Source organism: Rana temporaria, chromosome 7, assembly GCF_905171775.1.
Source record: "Rana temporaria chromosome 7, aRanTem1.1, whole genome shotgun sequence".
Taxonomy (NCBI): Eukaryota; Metazoa; Chordata; class Amphibia; order Anura; family Ranidae; genus Rana; species Rana temporaria.
The window spans coordinates 194,536,894-194,558,460 of NC_053495.1; the positions used below are offsets into that span (position 1 = coordinate 194,536,894).

Sequence of the window (21,567 nt, forward strand, 5' to 3'; positions counted from 1 at the left end):
ACTGCAACTGTCATTTTCACAATAAAGAATGCAGTTTAAATGCATTTTTTGCTGTGAAAATGACAATGGTCCCAAAAATGTGTCAAAATTGTCCGAAGTGTCCGCCATAATGTCGCAGTCACGAAAAAAATCGCTGATCGCCGCCATTACTAGTAAAAAAAATTAAAAAAATAAAAATGCAAAAAAACTATCCCCTATTTTGTAAACGCTATAAATTTTGCGCAAACCAACCGATAAACGATTATTGCGATTTTTTTTTTTTTACCAAAAATAGGTAGAAGAATACGTATCGGCCTAAACTGAGGAAAAAAAAATTTTTTATATATGTTTTTGGGGGATATTTATTACAGCAAAAAGTAAAAAATATTGCATTTTTTTAAAAATTGTCGCTCTATTTTTGTTTATAGCGCAAAAAATAAAAACCGCAGAGGTGATCAAATACCACCAAAAGAAAGCTCTATTTGTGGGGAAAAAAGGACGCCAATTTTGTTTGGAAGCCACGTCGCACGACCGCGCAATTGTCTGTTAAAGCGACGCAGTCCCGAACTGTAAAAACCCCTTGTCTTTAGCCAGCGTATTGGTCCGGGGCTTAAGTGGTTAACCTACTTATGATTTTCATTTGTCCCCGTAGTAAGCATTTTTATCAATGATATGATTTAGGTACCGTAACAAGTGAGATGGATCACCATCTTGCAGGGTCAGTCAAAGCCTGGCAACCTATTCTTTAGGAACTGGTGAAGTCACCTTCAGAGATGACATTATGGCTGGCCATACGCAACCTTTTTCCTAGCACAAGGAACATAAAACACTACAGAATACAGGTTGGTTTTAATTAGGGTTGTCCCGATACCACTTTTTTGAGACGGAGTACAAGTACCGATACTTTTTTTTTTTTAAGTACTCGCCGATACCGATACTTGTTTTTAATGTCATGTGACGGTGGAGGTTTTTTTTTACTGTAATTTATTTATTTTAGGGGGGGAGGGGTTGTAGTGGATTGTCAGTGTGTGTGTGTGTGTGTGTGTGTGTGCGTCCCCGGTCCAGGTACAATGCATGTTTGCCTCTGATTTTTATTTTTTATCCCCTATGTAGTCAATTTTCCAGAATGGAGGCTTTACCAGAGTGTGGTTTGCTATGAAGACATTCCTGACACCAAGCATCCTAATCATTATGATCTGGTACTGGAGGAGGATCGTTATGATGACCCGGCCGCCGGTGCTGCTGGAAAAGTAAGGGAATAGTAAATTCTTCTTTAGCTGATTTGCATTGTCTTAATAGCTGCAGTCTGCAGATATACCGTACCTTCAACGAAAACGGTCATGCGATACAGGAATAGAAAAAAACATAATACATAGTTCTACAGTAAATGGTGTAAAATTAGATGAGCTGTTTCTTTTTAAAAATTGTGAATATTTGTAGTCTTTCGTTAGCAGCCATTTGTATGGAGCAATCTGTCCTTTGACACCCATTTCATAATATATTAAACTCTGCCGTCATCTCTTGGCATCTCTTCGTAAATTCAAATATTCGTAAATTGGTAAATTCTAAAATTGGTAAATTCAAATATTCAAAAATTGGTAAATTGAAAAATGTGTATTTTCATACATTAGAAAATTCGAAAATCTGTATATACTAAAAACGACCATATGCAGCCTTGTAGACAGATATTGGAATCTCCACAATGGAAGCACAAATAGGGCTTCTATGGGCTGAATTAATGCTTCTTCGCCCCCGGAGTTCACCTTTAAAAAAAAGAAAAGAAAAGGTTTTGACAGTTAAGGTTTTGGTATATTTGCAGCACTCATAGGCGTGCGCACAGGGTGTGCCCAGACACACCCTAATTACCCTGTGCAGCACAGATTCTCCCTACTGCCCTGCCCCCTGCAGCGCTTTGTTTTAGGATGAGTGGGGCAAGGGGCTGGTATATATGTAACTTACTGGCCCCTTTCCTTTCATCGTGAGTGATCGATACTATGCGTTAGATCTTTAGGGTGCACACCCTAATGCAATAGGCTGCGCACTCCTATGGCAGCACTATAGTTCCAACCTGCTGTGTTTTTCGAAAGATGAATTGTTTCTGGTTGGCAAATATTTATCCTATGGATATCCTTTTTAATCCTAATGTCTTCCTTCAGGGTTATCTTCGCTCTGGGCATCTCCATGACTTTTATTAACATGCCCGTTGAATGGTTCTCTATTGGGTTTAACTGGACGTGGATGCTGCTTTTCGGAGATATCCGCCAAGGCATCTTCTATGTGATGCTCCTTTCCTTTTGGATCATCTTCTGTGGGGAACACATGATGGTAAGAATTGAGATTTGACCGGTAAGCAGAGGTCTCATTCTGCTCCCCTGAGGTCACTTTTCCTCTACTCTTTTCAGAACGGCCCAGCAAAATGAAAACCCCTTTTACCAAATATCTGAAAATTTTAAGTTGTCAGAACCCTAAGCTAGCCTGTTACTGCCCATGGCAATGTTAACAACGCTTGCGTGGAAGAGTACTTGTTGTCCTGCTGCCTGTACCGCCATTCTCCTCCTGTATTTAAGAGATGCCACAGGTTGAACAATCTGCCTGCAACACTTTTTTGAATATATTCAATGCTTGGTCCTTGCCCTATCGTGTGATGTGGTTTCTTCCGCCGACCCCTACCTCACCATTGGGTGCGCTATTGATGTAGGGATCAGCGGAAGGATTGGACACCAGATGTTGATTTTTTTTTTTTTTTAAGTAGCTATTTCATTATTAGTAGGGAATGGTGGTGCAGTCAGCAGGACAGGTTTTAAAATCTACTATTTTATTTCATTTAATTTTTTTTGTTCTTTTGTTTTTTTAATTCTATTAGACGGCGACATTATTTCTTTTAAAGAATTAGTTCATCTAAAAGTGACATTTAAAGTTTTTGTAGATGCTATCTAGTCTCCAAAGACTTGTGGCTATTGAGGGGCTCCCACTTTCCCTGTGGAATATGAATATATATATATATATATATATATATATATATATATATATATATATATATATATATATATATATATATATATATATATATATATATATATACAGAGCTTTTTTTCTCAGAAAATAGGTGCAGGAACTCAACCACGACCCGTTCAGATTTCACAAACAGTAGAAGGGTCCTAAAGGGGCATTAAATACCAGAATTGCATTACATATAGAGTGCAGAGTTCAGGGGGGTTACACACAGAGTGCAGAGTTCAGGGGTTACAAAGCAGTCACTTGTAAACACAGAAACCACACTTTTGTGTTTACAAGTGATTGTGGTGAACAGGCAACAAAGGGTCTGAGCCAGAGGTGGTGGAACTGAGTTCCCCCAAGTTCCCCCTGAAAAAAAGGCATATATATATATATATATATATATATATATATATATATATATATATATATATATATATATATATATATATATATATATATAGCCGGATTTGCTCTCCCTGTCGCCCCCAAGGCCAGGTTCCACAATGCACCCCCTCCCCGCCAACCGAACACCCCCCCCCCCCCCCCCCCAAATCAATGGAGAATGTGCGGCACGGTTAGTTCAAATATGTTTTGTTTGTTTTTTTACTTTTTTATCACTTTTTTTATTATTTATTTGTAGCTTGTCGCTTACTTTTTTTAATTTTTGTATCATTTTCTTATTATTTTTCTTATTCTTTACTTTTTTATTTTATTAATTTAATTATTATTTCTTATTATTTATTTATTTTTTATCAAATTTTTTTCCACTTAGCAAAAAAGTTATCACACAGGAGAAAACAATTTCCTGTGTGATAGCAATTGGAGGTGACATGTTCTCTTTATTGACCCTTTCACCTCCAAAACAGGAGTCCTAGCACTGTGCTAGAACTCCTGTCACAGCTGAGATGGGAAGAGCACAGCTCTCCCCTCTCACTGTGTACATCGGCAGCAGGGACAGGAGACAGACTCGGTGGCTGGGGGGAGGACGTAGTCCCGAAGACAGAGCCAGCAGAGAGAGGTATGTGGGGTGGGGGGGAGAGGGGAGGACGAGCGAGCGGATTCCCCCATAACTTACCGCCCTTAACTGTATGTTCTGGGTGTCGGGGGACTCCATGCCACTGCCGCCCCTTGGAGCCCTGCCGCCCCAAGGCCTGGCCTCAGTGGCCTTGTGGGAAATCCGGGCGTGTATGTGTGTGTGTGTATGTGTGTGTGTGTATATATATATGTGTGTGTGTGTATATATGTATATATATATATGTATGTATGTGTATATATATATATATATATATATATATATATTTTTTTTTTTTTTTAATATTATCTCGAGCAGACTGCGGGCATGACGTCACCTCCCGTATGCGGTGCATACTAGCTCATTATGGCTTTTACAGCGGGTTTACTACCGCTTTAAAAGATTTGATGAGAGCGTGCAAAGGTGGCCTGTCCTAATTTGTGACATTCTGCAGTCTGTGTAATCTGTTCTCTCTGCTGCTCAGGCCAGAATGTATTGACTACATGTTCATTGCTAAATGTATTAGTATTTAAATGTCTTTACTTTTGTTCCTCTATAGGACCAGTCTGAAAGAAATCGTATATCTGTATACTGGAAACAAGTTGGCCCCATAGCATTCGGCTCCTGCTGCCTTTTTATATTTGATATGTGTGAGAGGTAATTTGGGGGGGGGGGGGGGGGGTTTTGTCCTGGATGGGCAAAGTTTAGGTTCACGTTTTTAAAAAACACACAATTTATTGGTATGAGCAAAACGCCACAGATACTTTAGCTAGAATACGGTGCTGATTTTTTACGAGCGATGACAAAACAAAAAACAGGCGTCGTCTGTCACTTGACTCCACCCTTCATAATAACAATATTAACTGCTTCCCTACCAGGCCAATTCTGACATTCTTCTCCACGTAAAAATCTTTATATGCTACAAAACTACTTGGAGCCCCCAAACATTATATATTTTTTAACCACTTAACACCCGCCCGCCGTCAAATGGCGGCGGGCGGAATGCTCTATTGTTCCGACAGGACGTCATATGACGTCCTGTCATTTAAAGCCTCTAGGGCGTGCCACCGGCGTCGCGCGCGCACCTGTCTCGTCACTGGGAACACAGTGCACGTGCCCGGCGGCCGCGATGGCGGACGGGCAACAAGGAATTGCCCAGTAACTGAGCAGGGACGTGGAGCTCTGTGTGTAAACACAGAGCTCCACGTCCTGTCAGGGAGAGAGGAGACCGATCTGTGTCCCTTGTACATAGGGACACAGATCGGTCACCTCCCCCAGTCACCCCCCTCCCCCACAGTTAGAACACACCCAGGATACACATTTAACCCCTTCCCCGCCCCTAGTGGTTAACCCCTTCCCTGCCAGTCACATTTATACAGTAATCAATGCATATTTATAGCACTGATCACTGTATAAGTGTGACTGGCCCAAAAATGTGTCAAAAGTGTCCGATGTGTCAGCTATAATGTCGCAGTCCCGAAAAAAAACGCAGATCGCCGCCATTCCTAGAAAAAATAAATAAAAATGTCCCCTATTTTGTAGGCAATATAACTTTTGCGCAAACCAGGTTATTGCGTTTTTTTTTTTTTTTTTTTACCAAAAATATGTAGAAGAATACGTATCGGCCTAAACTGAGAAAACAAATATATATTTAAAAAAAAAAATGGGATATTTATTATAGCAAAAAGTAAAAAATATTGTGTTTTTTCAAAATTTACGCTCTTTTTTTTGTTTATAGCCCAAAAAATAAAAACCGCACAGGCGATCAAATACCACTAAAAGAAAGCTCTATTTGTGGGGAAAAAAAGGACATCAATTTTGTTTGGGAGCCATGTCGCACGACCGCGCAATTGTCAGTTAAAGCGACGCAGTGCCGGAAGCTAAAATCTCGTCTGGGCAGGAAGGGGGTGTATGTGCCCAGTAGGCAAGTGGTTAAGCAGAGGGCCTATAGCAGGCAACCCCGGCTCTCCAACTTTAATGTGACATGTCATTTTTCTTAGGGCCCCAGGGAGGTCAGGATCGGCACTGGCCTATGACATGGGCTCTTTACCAGGTGATCAGCTGTGTCCAATCACAGCTGGTCACATAGTAACCAGGAAGTGCCGGTTATCAGCTTTTCCTCTATTCGCGCTGACAAGGTGTCAGTGCCTATCACCTAGTCCTGAATGAGCCAAGTGACTCATTTTATTCATTCCTATACAGAGCAGAAAAGTCTAGTCCAATTTTGTTTGGGAGCCACGTCGCACGACCGCGCAATTGTCCGTTAAAGCGACGCAGTGACGAATCGCAAAAAGTGCTCTGGTCTTTGACCAGCAATATGGTCCGGTGGTTAAGTGGTTAAGGTGTATATTTGTTTATGGCGCCTATATACAGTTATTTTTTTCCTATAACTCTGTTTCTTCTCTTCTTACCCAGAGGAGTGCAACTGAAGAATCCATTTTACAGTATTTGGACCACAGATGTCGGGGCCACTCTTGCTGTATCCTTTCCTGTTGTGTCATTGAGTCTCAAGAATGTGATGGAGCAACATAACGTGAATCCGATAGGCTTTCAATGGCATTGGTTCACACATATCCTGGGCGGCCATTTCTAAAAAGTACAAAGCAAAAAATTGCTGCGCTAAATAATGTTCAAAAATTCAATGATGGTCCATAAGGTGCTTTGAACCCTGACGTGAATGGTGACAAATGAATAAAAGAAGTCCATTGAAGTAAAATCCAAAGGTGATGGGTTAGATCATGGGTTCTCAACCTGTGGCCCTCCAGCTGTTGCAGAACTACAAGTCCCATCATGCTTCTGCCTTGAAGAGTCATGCTTGTAGTAGTCAGTGGTTTGCAATTCCTCATGGGATTTGTAGCTCCGCAACAGCTGGAGGGCTACAGGTTGAGCACCCATGGTTTAGATCAGAGGTCTCTAACTGGCGGCCCTCCAGCTGTTGCGAAACTACAAGTCCCATGAGGCATTGCTGACAGTTGCAAGCATGACTCCCGCAGGCAGAGACATGATGGGACTTGTAGTTTTGCAACAGGTGGAGGGCAACAGTTTGAGACCCCTGGTTTAGTTGAATATCCACCAGATGCACCTCCACGTGATAATAATTAGGATGTAGGCTTACCAGATCTCTAGACGCCACGTTATAGGAGTCTAGACGAGCGTTTTGGATAGTGACCCGGCACTCAAAGCGAATCCCTCAGTGGTTAGACTGGAAAGGGTGGTAATATGGCTGGCCAAACCAGCCCCCAGTGTTCCTCAGACGTGATCAAATAAGGAAGAAAAAGGGTCCACATAGTGTAAAACAGTCAAGCACTACCCTGTTTCCCCAAAAATTAGACCTACCCTGAAAATAAGCCCTATCGTTATTTTACAAGAGGGCTGCAATATAAGCCCTACCCCGAAAATAAGCCCTAGTTAAAAATGCTTGTAAAATCCTATAATCCACTATATTACAGTAGTTTAAAATGTACAATGTGTGTGTTTCTGCAATATAATTGCGGGGAAGAGAGCTCTATAACAAATGTATTTGGCACAATTATATTACAGAAACGCACACATTGTACATTATATAATACTGTAATAGAGTGGATTATAGGATTGTACAAGCATTTTAACTCAGTTCACACTGGGGGGATTCCTGACAGGCAGGGAGGGAGAGGGGGAAAGAAGACAGCACATTACATGGTAAGACCTTCCCCGAAAATGAGCCCTACTGTGTCTTTTGTTGGCATAATTAATATAAGACCCGGGCTTATTTTCGGGGAAACACAGTATATTTTGAAAAAAGGTTGCTAAACACTTACATAAATCCCAGTAAATAATCAGCAGTTAAAATGGCAGTTCCCAGGGTAAAAACGACTTGTATACAAGCTCAGATGGCGTAGTTAGTTCAGAGTCTCCGCCCCTACATGTTTCGTCAGAAGTGACGTCATCGGGGGCACACTTTTAGCTGCATCTGATTCACATAACGTGAATCGGACCGGCTTTCAGTAGAGTCAGTTCACACCTGTCCGGGGCGGCTGTTGCGATTTTTGGGTCTGGTTTAGGTTTGAATTCAAGTAAAAATTTGCACCTGAACCGGTGAACAAAACTGCGCAGGACTCCGGACTGCAAACTCCAGCCGGACATGTGTGAAACCCACATTGTATGCCGTGTCATCCATTTGGTCCTCTGGTTCCTTTCAGTCGTGATAAGGACAACCCGTTTTTTATAAACATGTATGTGTGAACCCAGCCTTCGTTGACTGCAACATTCAAAAAATAAAAATCCAGTTTCCTGCCCTGCCGGGCGGGATTGTGCTGCCGGGCGGGATTGTGCTGCCGGGCGGGATTGTGCTGCCGGGCGGGATTGTGCTGCATGGCAGAGCTGTGTAAATCTCAAGACTGAACAGATGGAAATACAAACCTTTTCGGTAGGTAATACAATTCCCATATACGTTTAACTCCACTCTGATTTACTAATTTCCATGCTTGTCTCAGGTCAGTGGTTAAAGCGGTTCTCCACCCTAAAGTGGAGTCCCGCTGATCGGAACCCTCCCCCCCTCCGGTGTCACATTTGACACCTTTCAGGGGGGAGGGGGGTGCAGATACCTGTGTAAAGACAGGTATTTGCACCCACTTCCGGCCCGGCATTCACGGGCAAAAGACGGGCATTCCGTCGACACGGTGCTGGGAACACTCGGCACACATCGGGAGCCAATCGGCGGGCGCGACTCGCGCATGCGCCGTAGGGAACCGGGCAGTGAACCCGCAGCGCTGCACTTCCTGGTTCCCTCAGCGTGGATGGCGGGGGGAGCAGCAGGGTGACGAGCGATCGATCGTGCTCTGCTGCAGACGGCGCTGGACTCCAGGACAGGTAAGTGTCCTAATATTAAAAGTCAGCAGCTGCAGTATTTGTAGCTGCTGGCTTTTAATATTTTTTTGGGGTGGAACATCCAAACCAAAACTTGCGTAAACATCAATTTCAGAAACCCCCCACATTTTTCTTTTGAGGGTTCCTACAAAGGGTTAAGAAAACTGGTAAATGGTGTGAAAGCTTGCTAGGGGGGGCTGTGAACAGTGTGCGCACTTAGCACCTTCCCCTGAGCATTCCTTTCACACCAGCCGAGTGGAAGTGATAAGTCTTGGCTCAGCTCACACAAGTGTGCTTAATGAACTCAATAATTTATCCCCGTTCCTATCGCATCCAGTAACACTGATTTCATGTCAAGTGCCGGAGCAGCTATGTATTACGCAACCCTTCTGTCTTTCTTTCTTTTTTTTTACTAAAAAAAGTTATAAAAACTGCTCAGGATTGATAAAGCAGGGGTCTCCAAACTGCGGGCCAAGGGACAGATGTGGCCCTTTGGTAGCCTTTATTCGGCCCTTGGGGCACTATTCCTCCCACTGATATAAGGAACTATCACTCCCACCCAGGGCCGCCATCAGGGGGGTGCAGGCAGTACACCTGTAAGGGGCCCAGAGGTCCCCAGGGCCCTGGATGGCAACCCCCGCCTTTTTATTTATTTTTATAAATGTTTATTTTTATTTATTTTTTATTAAAGGGCCCAGAGGTCCCAGATGGCAACCCCCCCTTTTTTGTAATTTCTTTTCATTAAAAAAATTTATTAAAAGGCCCATAGGTCCCATAGGCCCAGAGGTCCCGGATGGCAACCCCCCTTTTTAAAAAATAAATATTTTCTTTATATATATTTTTTATTTCTTTTTTTCTTCTTATTAAAGGGCCCAGAGCCAGAGGTCCCCAGGGCCCCGGATGGCTACCCCCCTTTTTTAATATACATTTTTCTTTATTTCTTCCTTTTTTTCTAAAGGCCCCCCCCCCCCGCGTTTCAATTCGCGGCAGCACCCCCCCCCCCCCCCACGCTTCTAAATTACAGGCGGCAGCACCCCCCCCCCCCCCCCCCCGGTACCCTGCCCATGCTTGAAGATGTGTATGGGGCCCCATAATTCCTGATGGCGGCCCTGCTCCCACCAACAATGGGGCATTATTCTATGGATACCAATAATGGGTATCCTACTAATAGGGGCACCACTCCTCCCCTATTGACCACCAACCCTGAGGCCATATTTATTCTCACCGATGATGGGCCTGACATTTTCTGCCCCCGCTAGCCACAATCCGGGCCCCTCTAAAGTCTGAAGGAAAATAGACTTGCCCTTTGTTTGAAAAAGTTTGGAGATCCCTGTGATAAACGGGTTATAGTGAGGAGGGTCAAAAGGATCACAAAGCCCTCCACTGGACTATTCTTCTATCCTTCTTAGAGGGCTCCTTTGTCTCGCTCCATCACAAGAATAAAGATCTTATTTCTCATTTTAGGATACTGGATGGAGCCATACAAAATATTCGCTCATGCCCCTTTGCCAACTGTACATCCCAAACTGCTGGTTTAACACGGCACAGAATACAGCTTTGTTATAAAGCAAGGTTTGTTAACCAGGGTTCCAACCCAAGGGTTCCTCCAGAGGTTGCTCGGGGTTCCTTAAGCAATGTGCTTTCTTTCTTTTCTTTCTCTTTTTCTTTCTTTCTTTTTTTCTTTTCTTTCTCTTTTTCTTTCTTTTCTTTCTCTCTCTCTTTCTTTCTTTCTCTTTTTCTCTTTCTCTTTCTCTCTTTCTTTCTCTCTAGATCCCTCATTCATCTCAGACTCTAACCACACCCCTCAGAGCCATGCCCACGCTAGTCACTGTAAACCACTCCCATTTTTCGCTGCCGTAGAGGGCCCCTTAGCAGAATTTTGCTTGGAACCCCAGGGAGGTCAGGATCGGCACTGCTTTGTAGCTAGGTGTAAGTAGCATTCTTCCCACTGACCATGTCGCCTATGTTACTGCATTTTTATTCTCATGGATTGAAGATGAAAATATGTTTCATACAATTGTCTTTATAGTAGACAGTAACCACAACTGCCATAGAAAGTATTTTATGTGAATGAGAGAAAGATGTTTGCTAGTTTGGGTGCGGCCCTTGGTCTTGCCAGTTAACATGGTTGCAAAATATTGGGTGTGCTGCAAGGGGCAGTCTTGTTTTGTTTTGTTAAAGAGAGAGTAAAATGCTTATGGGGCAGCTTTATGCGATTTTTTTTTTTATTTTTTTTTTTTTTGCAAAAGCCGCATTGCAGATCATCCGACGTCATGGCTCCCAACTGAAAAGGGAAATAGACTGTACACCCAGTGGCGTATCTAAGGTATCACATCGCGCCCCGGCCTCCGACAGTCATAGAGATGACTGGTAACCATCTGGTCACCGGTCATCTCTATGCTGCACATCCGGCGGACGGCGATCATCTCTCCGGGCCCCCGATGGGACGGGAGAGCCCGGAGAAGCACCAGATGGCGGCGGGAGGGGGGGGGGATCATTCAGATATCACCGCACAAAGTACAGGACGTCATATGACGTCCACCCGGGATAACAAATCCCCTTTTTGGACGTCATATGACGGCGTGCGGGTTTAAAGTGGTTAATCATTGAGCAATGATTAAGCACTTTGTGTAAAACGCGTTTACTAAACCAACACATTTTTCTTTATCTCCGGATGTGCCGCCTTTTCTCTTTGTTGCATAGCTCCTAACTGTCCATGGTTTTAAAGGACTGTCCCTCATTCAGAACAAAGTCCCTCTTTCCTCCCTCATTTTTGTCTGATCTATATAGCTGTATATAAAATGCACTACTTATGTATCAAAAAGTGTTTCCCACGCCTAAACCTTTCATCTAATTTCTAAATTGCTGCATTTGTAAATTCCTTAAAGTGGTTGTAAACCCACTTTTTTGACTTTTGCCTACAGGTAAGCCTATAATAAGGCTTACCTGTAGGTATAAAGAATATCTCCTAAACCTGTACGGTTTAGGAGATATTCCCCCCGCAATGCGCCGCTCAGCGGGGATCCTCGGCTAAAGGACCGGCAGCCGCCGGACCTTGCCGAATTTAAATCTCCTGCGCGCACGCGCGGGAGTGACGTCTTCGCCGCTCCAGCCAATCACAGCGCTGGAGCGGCGATACCCGGAAGACATGCCGAGTCAAGATGATATCTCGCTCGGCGTGGACCAGGTGAGTTCTACACACCTCGTTTTGAGATAAGTATTTCATAATGAGCTAATATGCGGTGCATACTAGCTCATTATGGCTTTTACTTTTCAGGTGAACAAAAAAAAATGTTTTTTTGGGCGGGTTTACAACCAATTTAAGCCAGTATAAAGAAATAGTAGTGGTAAAAAAGCACGTGTGGGTTTAACCAATCCATTTTTTTTAAAATGGGTACCCACAGGTAAAATAAAGTGGCAAATGTGGAGGAAGATTACAACTTCCTCTTTTTGGTGATATTTCCCTTTAAATTGGCGATTATGTGGAATAATGATTTGTAAACGCCGCAGAGAAAATGCATCGTAGGAATTGAAGTGCTTTTCAAATATGGAAGCTCTTAGATGAATATCCACCAATGTTCATAGCAACTCTATAACTCGCGTTTAAATATTTACCATTGCTCCAAGCATGTTTTTGTACTCCTTTTTGTTACATACAAATGTTTCCAGATGTCCCCTCCCCCCCTCCCGTCTTCTGGGGTCATCTCATTCCTAAAACTTTAAAGGGTTTTTAGTTGCCCCGGAGTGTTGTGGTTTGTGATGTGCTCAGACATCTGTATGTGGGACGCACAACTTTGTCATTCAGCGAAAGGTTTTCCTTAATTGGCCTCCTCAGATGGCTTTCATCATTGTTGCTGGAATTTGTGCTTGCCTTTATTTCTTGTTCCTGTGTTTCATGGTCTACCAGGTTTTTCGTAACATCGGCGGAAAGCAGAGCAGTTTGCCAGCGATGAGTAAAGCTCGCCGCCTGCATTACGAGGTGAGAGATCGATTTGGATTTCATTTTAAGTCTTGTGTATAAGTTGTGGTGTAAAATGATATGATTAACCGCTTCAGCCCCGGACCATTTTGGTGGTCAAAGACCAGGCCACGTTTTGCGATTTGGCACTGCGTCGCTTTAACTGACAATTGCGCGGTCTTAAGAGCTGTAATTCCTAAACCCTTCCCCTGATTTGGATGTACATACCCTCAAATTAAACCTAAATGGTCACTTTCAGCCCATATCCATTATAGAACTATAGCTTGAATATGTTTTTCTAAACACCTGAGAAAAACTAAAATTGTGCCCAAATCTATATGGACCTAACTGTATATGGAATTCTTCATTTCATGTATGTTGCAGTTGACCTTCCCATATCATATTGTGTTATCTTGTAACATTAACTGCTGTGAATTTAATCACTTGGCGAACACAGCACACACAGACATCGGCAGAATGGCTCGTACAGGCAAATGGGATTACCTGTGAACTCGCTTTTTGCCGGCGGCCCGCAATCGTGAGACGGAGAGGCAGAACGCAAAGAAGCCTATGTAAACAAGGCATTTCCCTGTTCTGCCTAGTGACATGACAGGGATCTACTGCTCCCTGTCATCGGAAGCAGTGATCGCTGTCATGTCAGTGGTAGCCCATCCCCCTCAGTTAGAATCGCTCCCTAGGACACACTTAAAGTGGTTGTAAACCTTTATTTTTGAATTTTACCTACAGGTAAGCCTATAACAAGGCTTACCTGTAGGTAAGGAGAATATCTCCTAAACCTGTACGGTTTAGGAGATATTCCCCTCGCAATGCGGGCGGCGCATGCGCAGGGGGGAATCCACGGCGAAAGATCCGGCAGCCGCCGGACCTTGCAGATTTTAAATCTCCAGCGCGCACGCGCGGGAGTGACGTCATCGCCGCTCCAGCCAATCACAGCGCTGGAGCGGCGATACCCGGAAGACATGCCGGAGCAAGATGACATCTTGCTCGGCGTGAACCAGGTAAGTGTTGTTCACCTCGTTTTGAGGTAAGTATTTCATAATCAGCTAATATGCGGTGCATACTAGCTGATTATGCATTTTGCCTTGCAGGTAAAAAAAAAAAAAAAAAATGATATATGCGGTTTACAACCGCTTTAAAGTGGAGGTTCACCCTAAAAAACATCTATATACCATTACATCCAGCATACTTCCGACATCTACAGTATGCTGGGGGGTTTTTTTCCGACGGAAAAAACGTCTTATAGTTCTTTTTCACCCGGCTTCCGAGTTCTCACTCCCGCGGGGAATAGGTGTTCCTATGAAGAGGCGTAGATCATTGACGTGCGGATAAGGCGCGTTACGCGTTCCGAAAATAAATGGACTCGGCTCTATACAGCGCTATACGGTGCCTGCGCACAGACTAGGAGCCGTGTAGAGCTGACTGCGCAGGCGCCGTATAGAGCCGAGTCCCAGTTCGGCTATTTTTGGAACGCGTGACGCGCCTTATCTGCACGTCAATTTTCTACGCCTCTTCATAGGAACGCCTACTCCCCGCCGGAGTGAGAACCTGGAAGCCGGGTGAAAAAGAACTATAAAACGGTATGTACAGCGGGAAAAAAAAAATACCAACATACTGTACATGTCGGAAGTATGCTGGATGTAATGGTATATAATTGTTTTAGGGTGAACCTCCGCTTTAACCCCTTGATCGCCCCCTATTGTTTAACCCCTTCTCTGCCAGTGTCATTTACACAGTAATCGGTGGCTATTTATCGCACCGATCGCTGTATTAAATGACAATGGTCCCAAAATAGCGTCAAGTGTCCAATGTGTCCACCATAATGTCGCAGTCCCGATAAAAAAACGCAAATCGCCGCCATTACTAGTAAAAAAAAATATTGATAAAAATGCCATAAATCTATCCCCTATTTTGTAGAAACCAATCAATATACACTTATTGAATTTTTTTTTTTAGAATAATACATATTGGCCTAAACTTAGCATAAAAAGTTAAAAAAATTATTTTCTTCTAAGTTGTCTTATTTTTGTTGTTTATAGCGCAAAAAATAAGAACCGCAGAGGTGATAAAATACCACCAAAAGAAAGCTCTATTTGTGGTGGGGGGGGGGGGGGGGGGGGATGTACATTTTTGGATACAATGCTGATGCATAATTGTCAGTTAAAGCGTTCCAACCACAATTAGCATTTTTTTAATGTATGTCCTTTCATCCTGCGTTTTTATAATATAAATTCCGGTCACTTACTATTACAATCCGCCGCCGATCCGCATAGATATTCAAAAAAGATAGTTTATAAAACTATATCTACACCGTTGTCATTTTGCTTGTGGGCAATGTGAAGCCCACAAACACTTACTTCCTGGAAGTCTTGGATGGGGAGTGATAATTGGACAGCGCACTGCATCCTGGGAAATTATGACACACATTTCCCAGGAGCATTAGAGGGAGATGATGTCAGAATCCTAGGTGGATTCAAAGGCAGATTTCGTGGGACCGCATAGCAACAGGCATTTCCAGACGAGTAAAAAAAATATATATATTTTATTTTTTAGTCGTAAGCTAGAGTTTAAAGCAAAATTGTTTTTTTGATGGAACCTCCACTTTAAAGCGACGCAGTGCCGAATCGCAAAAAATGCTCTGGTCAGGAAGGGGGTAAATTCTTCTGGGGCTGAATTGGTTAAGATCAATAAATACACTGAACAAGAAAGGGGTTTCTGGCTATAGGTACAAGGTCGAAACAAAACAAAAAAAATCATGACGGGCATTGCTCTGGAGGGGAAGAAGGTGGTTTGGCGTTTAATTTGGGTAATGCCACACCTTTAATTTTCCCCTCTTCATCTACTATTAATTTTTACTTTTTGGCTTGCAGGGTTTGATTTTCAGATTCAAATTCCTGATGATCGTCACACTGGCCTGTGCAGCTTTAACCACCGTTTTCTTCATCACAACCCAGGTCAGCCCAAATGTCATCTCTGTTTTCCGTTGTATACTTTGATGCTTATTGCCTGCCTGGACTTCTGACTTTTATTTGACTCTTCTCATCTAAATACTCCAAAGTCAGTGACTTGGAAAGTCCTGAAGCCAGAGCAGGGGAGACAAAAATGTTTAGGTTCCAGGTATGTGTCCAAGTACAACTTGACCGCCATTGTCTACCTCTGTTTGTAGGTATCGGAAGGTAACTGGAAATGGGGTGACTACTCCATTGAGTTGAACAGCGCCTTCTTCACGGGCATCTACGGCATGTGGAACCTGTACGTGTTCGCCCTTATGTTCCTGTACGCTCCGTCACACAAGAATTACGGCGATGACCAAAAGAATGGTAAGGGAGCCTCTTGCCAAAGCCCCAGGTGGCATATATTTCCTAAAACGAGGACATGCCATCTGCCCAGTGCACCAGATTTTCATACAGGCAGTTATGTTTTATGGACCAGGCCACCCAATCCTTTTTATTTTTGTTGCACCAGAAATTGATTTAACGCATGTCCAAAGACAACAAAAATGTAATATACTGCTCAAAAAGTAGTATATCATCCTAATCAATCAGACTCCTGGGATATTGATCTGGTCAATTAAATAGCAGATGGTGGTGTTGATCAGTTTCAGCTGCTTTGGTGTTAATGAAATTAAAAGGTGCACTAGATGGGCAACAGAAGACCTCCAAAACAAAACTAGTTTTTGCATTTGGCTAGGGTCAGTGTTATTACTGGTAGCATGAGGTGATATCTGTACCCTATAGAGGTTGCACAGGCAGTCCAACTCCTCCAGGATGGTACATCAATACGTGTCATTGCCAGGAGGTTTGCTGTGTCTCCCAGCACAGTCCCAAGAGCATGGAGGAGATTCCAGGAGACAGGCAGTTACTCTAGGAGAGCTGGACAGAGCCGTAGAAAGTCCTTAACCCATCAACCCACCCATTATATACTCGAGTATAAGCCAACCCGAATATAAGCCGAGGCACCTAATTTTACCACAACAAAAATGGGAAAACGTATTGACTCGAGTATAAGCCTAGGGTGTGCATCTGCATGCCTTACTGTGCCCATGCCCATGACTTACTGTGCCCATGCCTCGACTGATGTTTAACATAGGGAAGGGGTGCCCGGCTTTGAAAAATCGGTGCTCCCCGGCTGTAGGTCCCCCGGACAACAAACTTTGCACACTTGTAGAGGAGAAATGGGGCTACACGTGTGCCAAGTTTCGGGTCCAGGGGACCTACGACCGGCCCGTACCAGGTCTCCAAATAACCGAAGAAATGACCGTTTAACATGGGAGTCTATGGAAGGGGTACCAGGCTTTGAAAAATCGGTGCTCCCCGGCCGCGTAGGTCTCCCGGACACTCCCTACACTTGTAGAGAAAGAGTGGGGCTACATGTGTGCCAAGTTTGGGGTCCAGGGGACCTACGGCTGGCTGGTACCGGGTCCCCAAATTCTGGGAGATCAGGCGCAAAAAGGTGACTCGAGTAAAAGCCGAGGGGGGGCATTTTCAGCACACAAAAAAATTAAGGAAAAACTCGGCTTATACTCGAGTATATATGGTAATAACATTTCTGTTATTTTACATTTTGGAGTATTGAAATTACTGGCCCAGATTCAGGTAGAATTTGCCCCTTTTTTACGGAGGCACAGGGCAGCTTTTTTGCCCTGCGCCCCCGCAAATTTACTGCGCTGCGCTCTTTAAAATTGCCCTGCGTAAGGGCGCCTAATGTAAATGATCCCGTAGGGGGCGGGAATCATTTAAATTAGGCGTGCTCCCGCGCCGAGCGTAGAGCGCATGCTCCGTCGGGAAACTTTCCCGACGTGCATTGCGGCAAATGACGTCACAAGGACGTCATTTGCTTCAAAGTGAACTTGAATGGCGTCCGGCGCCATTCACGAATCACTTACGCAAACGATGTGAAATTCAAATTTCACGACGCGGGAACGGCGGGTATACTTTAGCATTGGCTGCCCCTACTATTAGAAGGGGCAGCCTTACGCTAAAGACGCCGTACGGAAACTCCGTAACTTGCGTACGCAGGGCCCGCGCAACATTGTGAATCGGTGTTAGTATGCAATTTGCATACTATACACTGAGCACAATGGGAGCGCCCCCTAGCGGTCATCGCAAGAATGCAGCCTAAAATCTGCGTGGCATAAGAGCCTTATGCCACGCAGATTTTAGGCTGCAGTCGGCGTTACGATGTTCCTGAATCAGGAGCATTCGTAAAGCCCGAGCAAGTCGGCAATTGCGCTGCGTAACTATGGTTACGCAGGCGCAATTGCTCTCTGAATCTGGGCCACTATTTTTTCCCGGCACCTGTAAAAATCCTCCCCAAAAAAACTCCCTTGTCTACACATATTGACAGGGATGTTGGTGCCACTTCTTTGACATTGTCACCCATCCGTATCACCGCCCCTTACTATACATCTACTGTTAGAAATGTGTTAGTTTGTGAAACATTTTCCATCCTTCTCCTTCAACGAATGTCAATTTGACCCCCACTAATGATTAAAAAAAGAAACCAATGTTCTTACATTTACAAATAGCGACTGAAATTCTGTTGTAATGTATGGCCAGCTTTGAGATAACAATCTGCGTTTTAATATATTGGATACGTTGTTGTAGGTGATGAACTCCCATAACAAAGGTTATACCATTTACAGAACCTCATTCCACGATCTGCATATTGATCGCTGTCATTCCTTTGCAGGCAGGGACGGCATGAGCAGCGGGGAGGAGCTACAGTTAACGACAACAATCACGCACGCCGACGGACCGACGGAACTGTACCGATTGGCCGGAAAGGAGTCTCAGGAATAAGTCCCGTAGCCCAAGGGTGGGCTTTGATGTAGACATTTTTAGTTTCAATACATCCCACTTGAACACTGACAATAAATAGCCTTCCTTACATTTCCCGTATTTATAGCTGGAATGCTCTGTTAGAGGAGTGGGGAAAAATGACGATTTGTAATGTAGCTTTTTTTTATACATATATATATATATATATATATTATACAGATACGTTGGTGAAGAGTGCTCACTTACACTGGTAAAAATATTCAGTGTTTTTAGTTTTCCTGCTGCTCAGTCTGTCGGCTCAGCGTTCGGCCGTTCTGGTGCTCTAAGGCACGGTTGCACTGAGACTCACAGTATATATAAACATACTGCCTTTCTTCATAAGCAATATCTAATAAGCAATAAAGTGAATTTCTTTTTTTTTTTTTGTATCTTTTTGTGTTGTTATTTTTTTAATTATTGCTGAAAAAAAAATAGTCAAAGAATGGATTTGCTAAATTCATACCTACGTACATGAAAGTATTCGGCCTTTTCTGGAACTTTTTGTTTAAATTGGTATTTTTCTCTAGAAAATTACTTGGAATCAGCAAACATACATATTTTTTTTTTTTTATTTAAGCAGAGACCCTAGAGAATGAAATGGCAATATTTTATGTCACACTGCATTTGCACAGTGGTCTTTCAAATGCAATTTTAAAAAAAAATACACTTTAACCACTTCCTTACTGGGCACTTAAACCCCCTTCCTGCCCAGAGGACTTTTTGCGATTCGGCACTGCGTCGCTTTAACTGACAATTGCGCGGTCGTGCGACGTGGTTCCCAAACAAAGTTGACGTCCTTTTTTTTCCCCCAGAAATAGAGCTTTTTTTTGGTGGTATCTGATCACCTCTGCGGTTTTTATTTTTTGCGCTATAAACTAAAATAGAGCGACAATTTTGAAAAAATAAATTTTTTACTTGTTGCTATAATAAATAGCTTAATTTTTTTTTTTTTTTTTTTTTTTTTTTTTTTTTATCCTCAGTCTAGGCCGATACGTATTCTACATATTTTTAGTAAAAAAAAAAAAAAAACGCAATAAGCGACTGGTTTGCGCAAAAGTTATAGCGCCTACAAAATAAGGCACAGAATTATTATTTTTTATTATTTTATTTTTTTTTACTAGTAATGGCGGCGATCTGCGATTTTTATTGCGACTGCGACATTATGGCGGACACTTTTGACACATTTTTGGCACCATTCACATTTATACTGCGATTAGTGCTATAAATATGCACCAATTACTGTATAAATGTGACTGGCAGGGAAGGGGTTAACAGGAAAGGGTTAAATGTATTCCCTATATAGTGTTCTAACTGTGGGGGAGGTGACCGATCTGTGTCTCTATGTACAAGAGACACAGATCGGTCGCCTCTCTCCCTGACAGCATACCTCCTGGAGAATAACATGGCGATCGTTGCAATATTTTATGTCGCACCACATTTGCGCAGGGGTCTTTCAAATGCAATTTTTTTGTAAATAATACACTAACGAATAAAAAAAAAAAACACTAAAGTTGGCACAATTTTTTTGTATAATGTGAAAGATAATGTAAATAGATATTTAATATGTCACGCTTTAAAATTGCCCACACTTGGAGAATGGCGACAAACTACGGTACTTAAAAAAAATTCTCCATAGGCAACGATTTAAAACTTTTACAGGTTAGATGTTTAGAGTTACAGAGGTGGTCTTGTGCTAGATAAAAAAAAAAAAAAATGTTAAATTTGTGAAGTCTCATTGTTTTTCACCTTAATACATTGTATGCATTAGGGTGAAAACCCCTCTTTTCTGCAGCAGCCCCCCAGAGCCCCCTTTTTCTTGCATGAACCCGATGGTTCCAGCAACGAGCAGAGCAGCTCCAGCCGTTGACTCGGGTCCTCATTGGATAGATTGAAAGCAGCTGGAACCATTGGCTCCTGCTGCTGTCAATCAAATCCAGTGACGCGGGGGGGCCGAGTTCTGCTGTGGCACCTCCAAAAAGTTCTACACCGCCTGGGCCACTTTTATCAGACGGTGAATTGCCCATTGAATCAAATGATACCGGGGTTGTGGGCAGTGGCGGCCCGTCCATAGTGGGCGCAGGGGCGCCGCCCCCCCAAAGCTACTCAAAAAAAAAAAAAAAAAAATAAAAAAAAAAAAAAAATGACTTTTTTTTTTTTTTTTATAACATGTCCCTTTAAGTGTGTGTATGTGGGGGGGGGCGGAGCGCCGGCCACCGAGGTGCTGTGGGAAGCATGATGTCATCGAAATCGTGAGATTGGGCAAGCCGCAAGAAAATCTATCGGCTGGCTTTTATACTGCCCACGGAGCGCAAATCTCCGCGCTCGCACAACCACTCTGTGCTGGATGTGGTGTCCTGTTGGTGGTTAGTGATTGGCTGGTCCATAGGACTTAGGGCGGTGCTTTTATCTGACCAGCCAATCACTTCCGGTTTTCTCAGTGACTCATCCTGGCTAGTCTGAACATCGGGACATCTCACTGAGCTGCTAGCAGGTAATTAGGCAGAGAACTCTTGTGTTGTGCTCTCAGAACGTGCAGCAGCAGTGTCCTGTGTGTAGTGGATCTGGGAGGTAGAAGGAGGGGGGAGTACAGTGAAGGGCTGAGAAGCTTTTAGCACATTTCCTGGGGACAGTAATCTGGATGGGGCTGCTAGTGTTATTACACATCTCCAGTATGTGTAACACGAGGGTTCCCCCCAGCTCTGCAACCTCCTAGAGTCATGCAGCTCATGCTGTGTGTATTCTCTCATCTCTCTTCTATATCTCTCTCTTTCTATTCTAAATCTATCTATCTATCTATCTATCTATCTATCTATCTATCTATCTATCTATCTATTATCTATTATCTATCTATCTATCTATCTATCTATCTATTATATCTCTATCTATCTATCTATTATATCTCTATCTATCTATCTATATCTATATATTATATCTCTATC

The 21,567-nt window shown here is 43.2% G+C and overlaps 1 protein-coding gene across 2 annotated transcripts in view; it reads left to right on the forward strand.

The window, feature by feature from the left end:
* Positions 1-18,700, forward strand: part of WLS (Wnt ligand secretion mediator) — a 61,831-nt gene extending 43,131 nt beyond the window's left edge. For both annotated transcript variants that reach the window (XM_040360733.1, XM_040360732.1), the window contains exons 5-12: positions 1,093-1,229; positions 2,136-2,304; positions 4,548-4,645; positions 6,404-6,467; positions 12,669-12,812; positions 15,680-15,763; positions 15,976-16,129; positions 18,501-18,700. In XM_040360733.1, the coding sequence (XP_040216667.1) occupies positions 1,093-1,229; positions 2,136-2,304; positions 4,548-4,645; positions 6,404-6,467; positions 12,669-12,812; positions 15,680-15,763; positions 15,976-16,129; positions 18,501-18,610 (960 nt within the window). In that variant the 3' untranslated portion in view covers positions 18,611-18,700. The remainder of the gene's footprint in view (positions 1-1,092; positions 1,230-2,135; positions 2,305-4,547; positions 4,646-6,403; positions 6,468-12,668; positions 12,813-15,679; positions 15,764-15,975; positions 16,130-18,500) is intronic.
* The last annotated feature ends 2,867 nt before the right edge of the window (positions 18,701-21,567 follow it).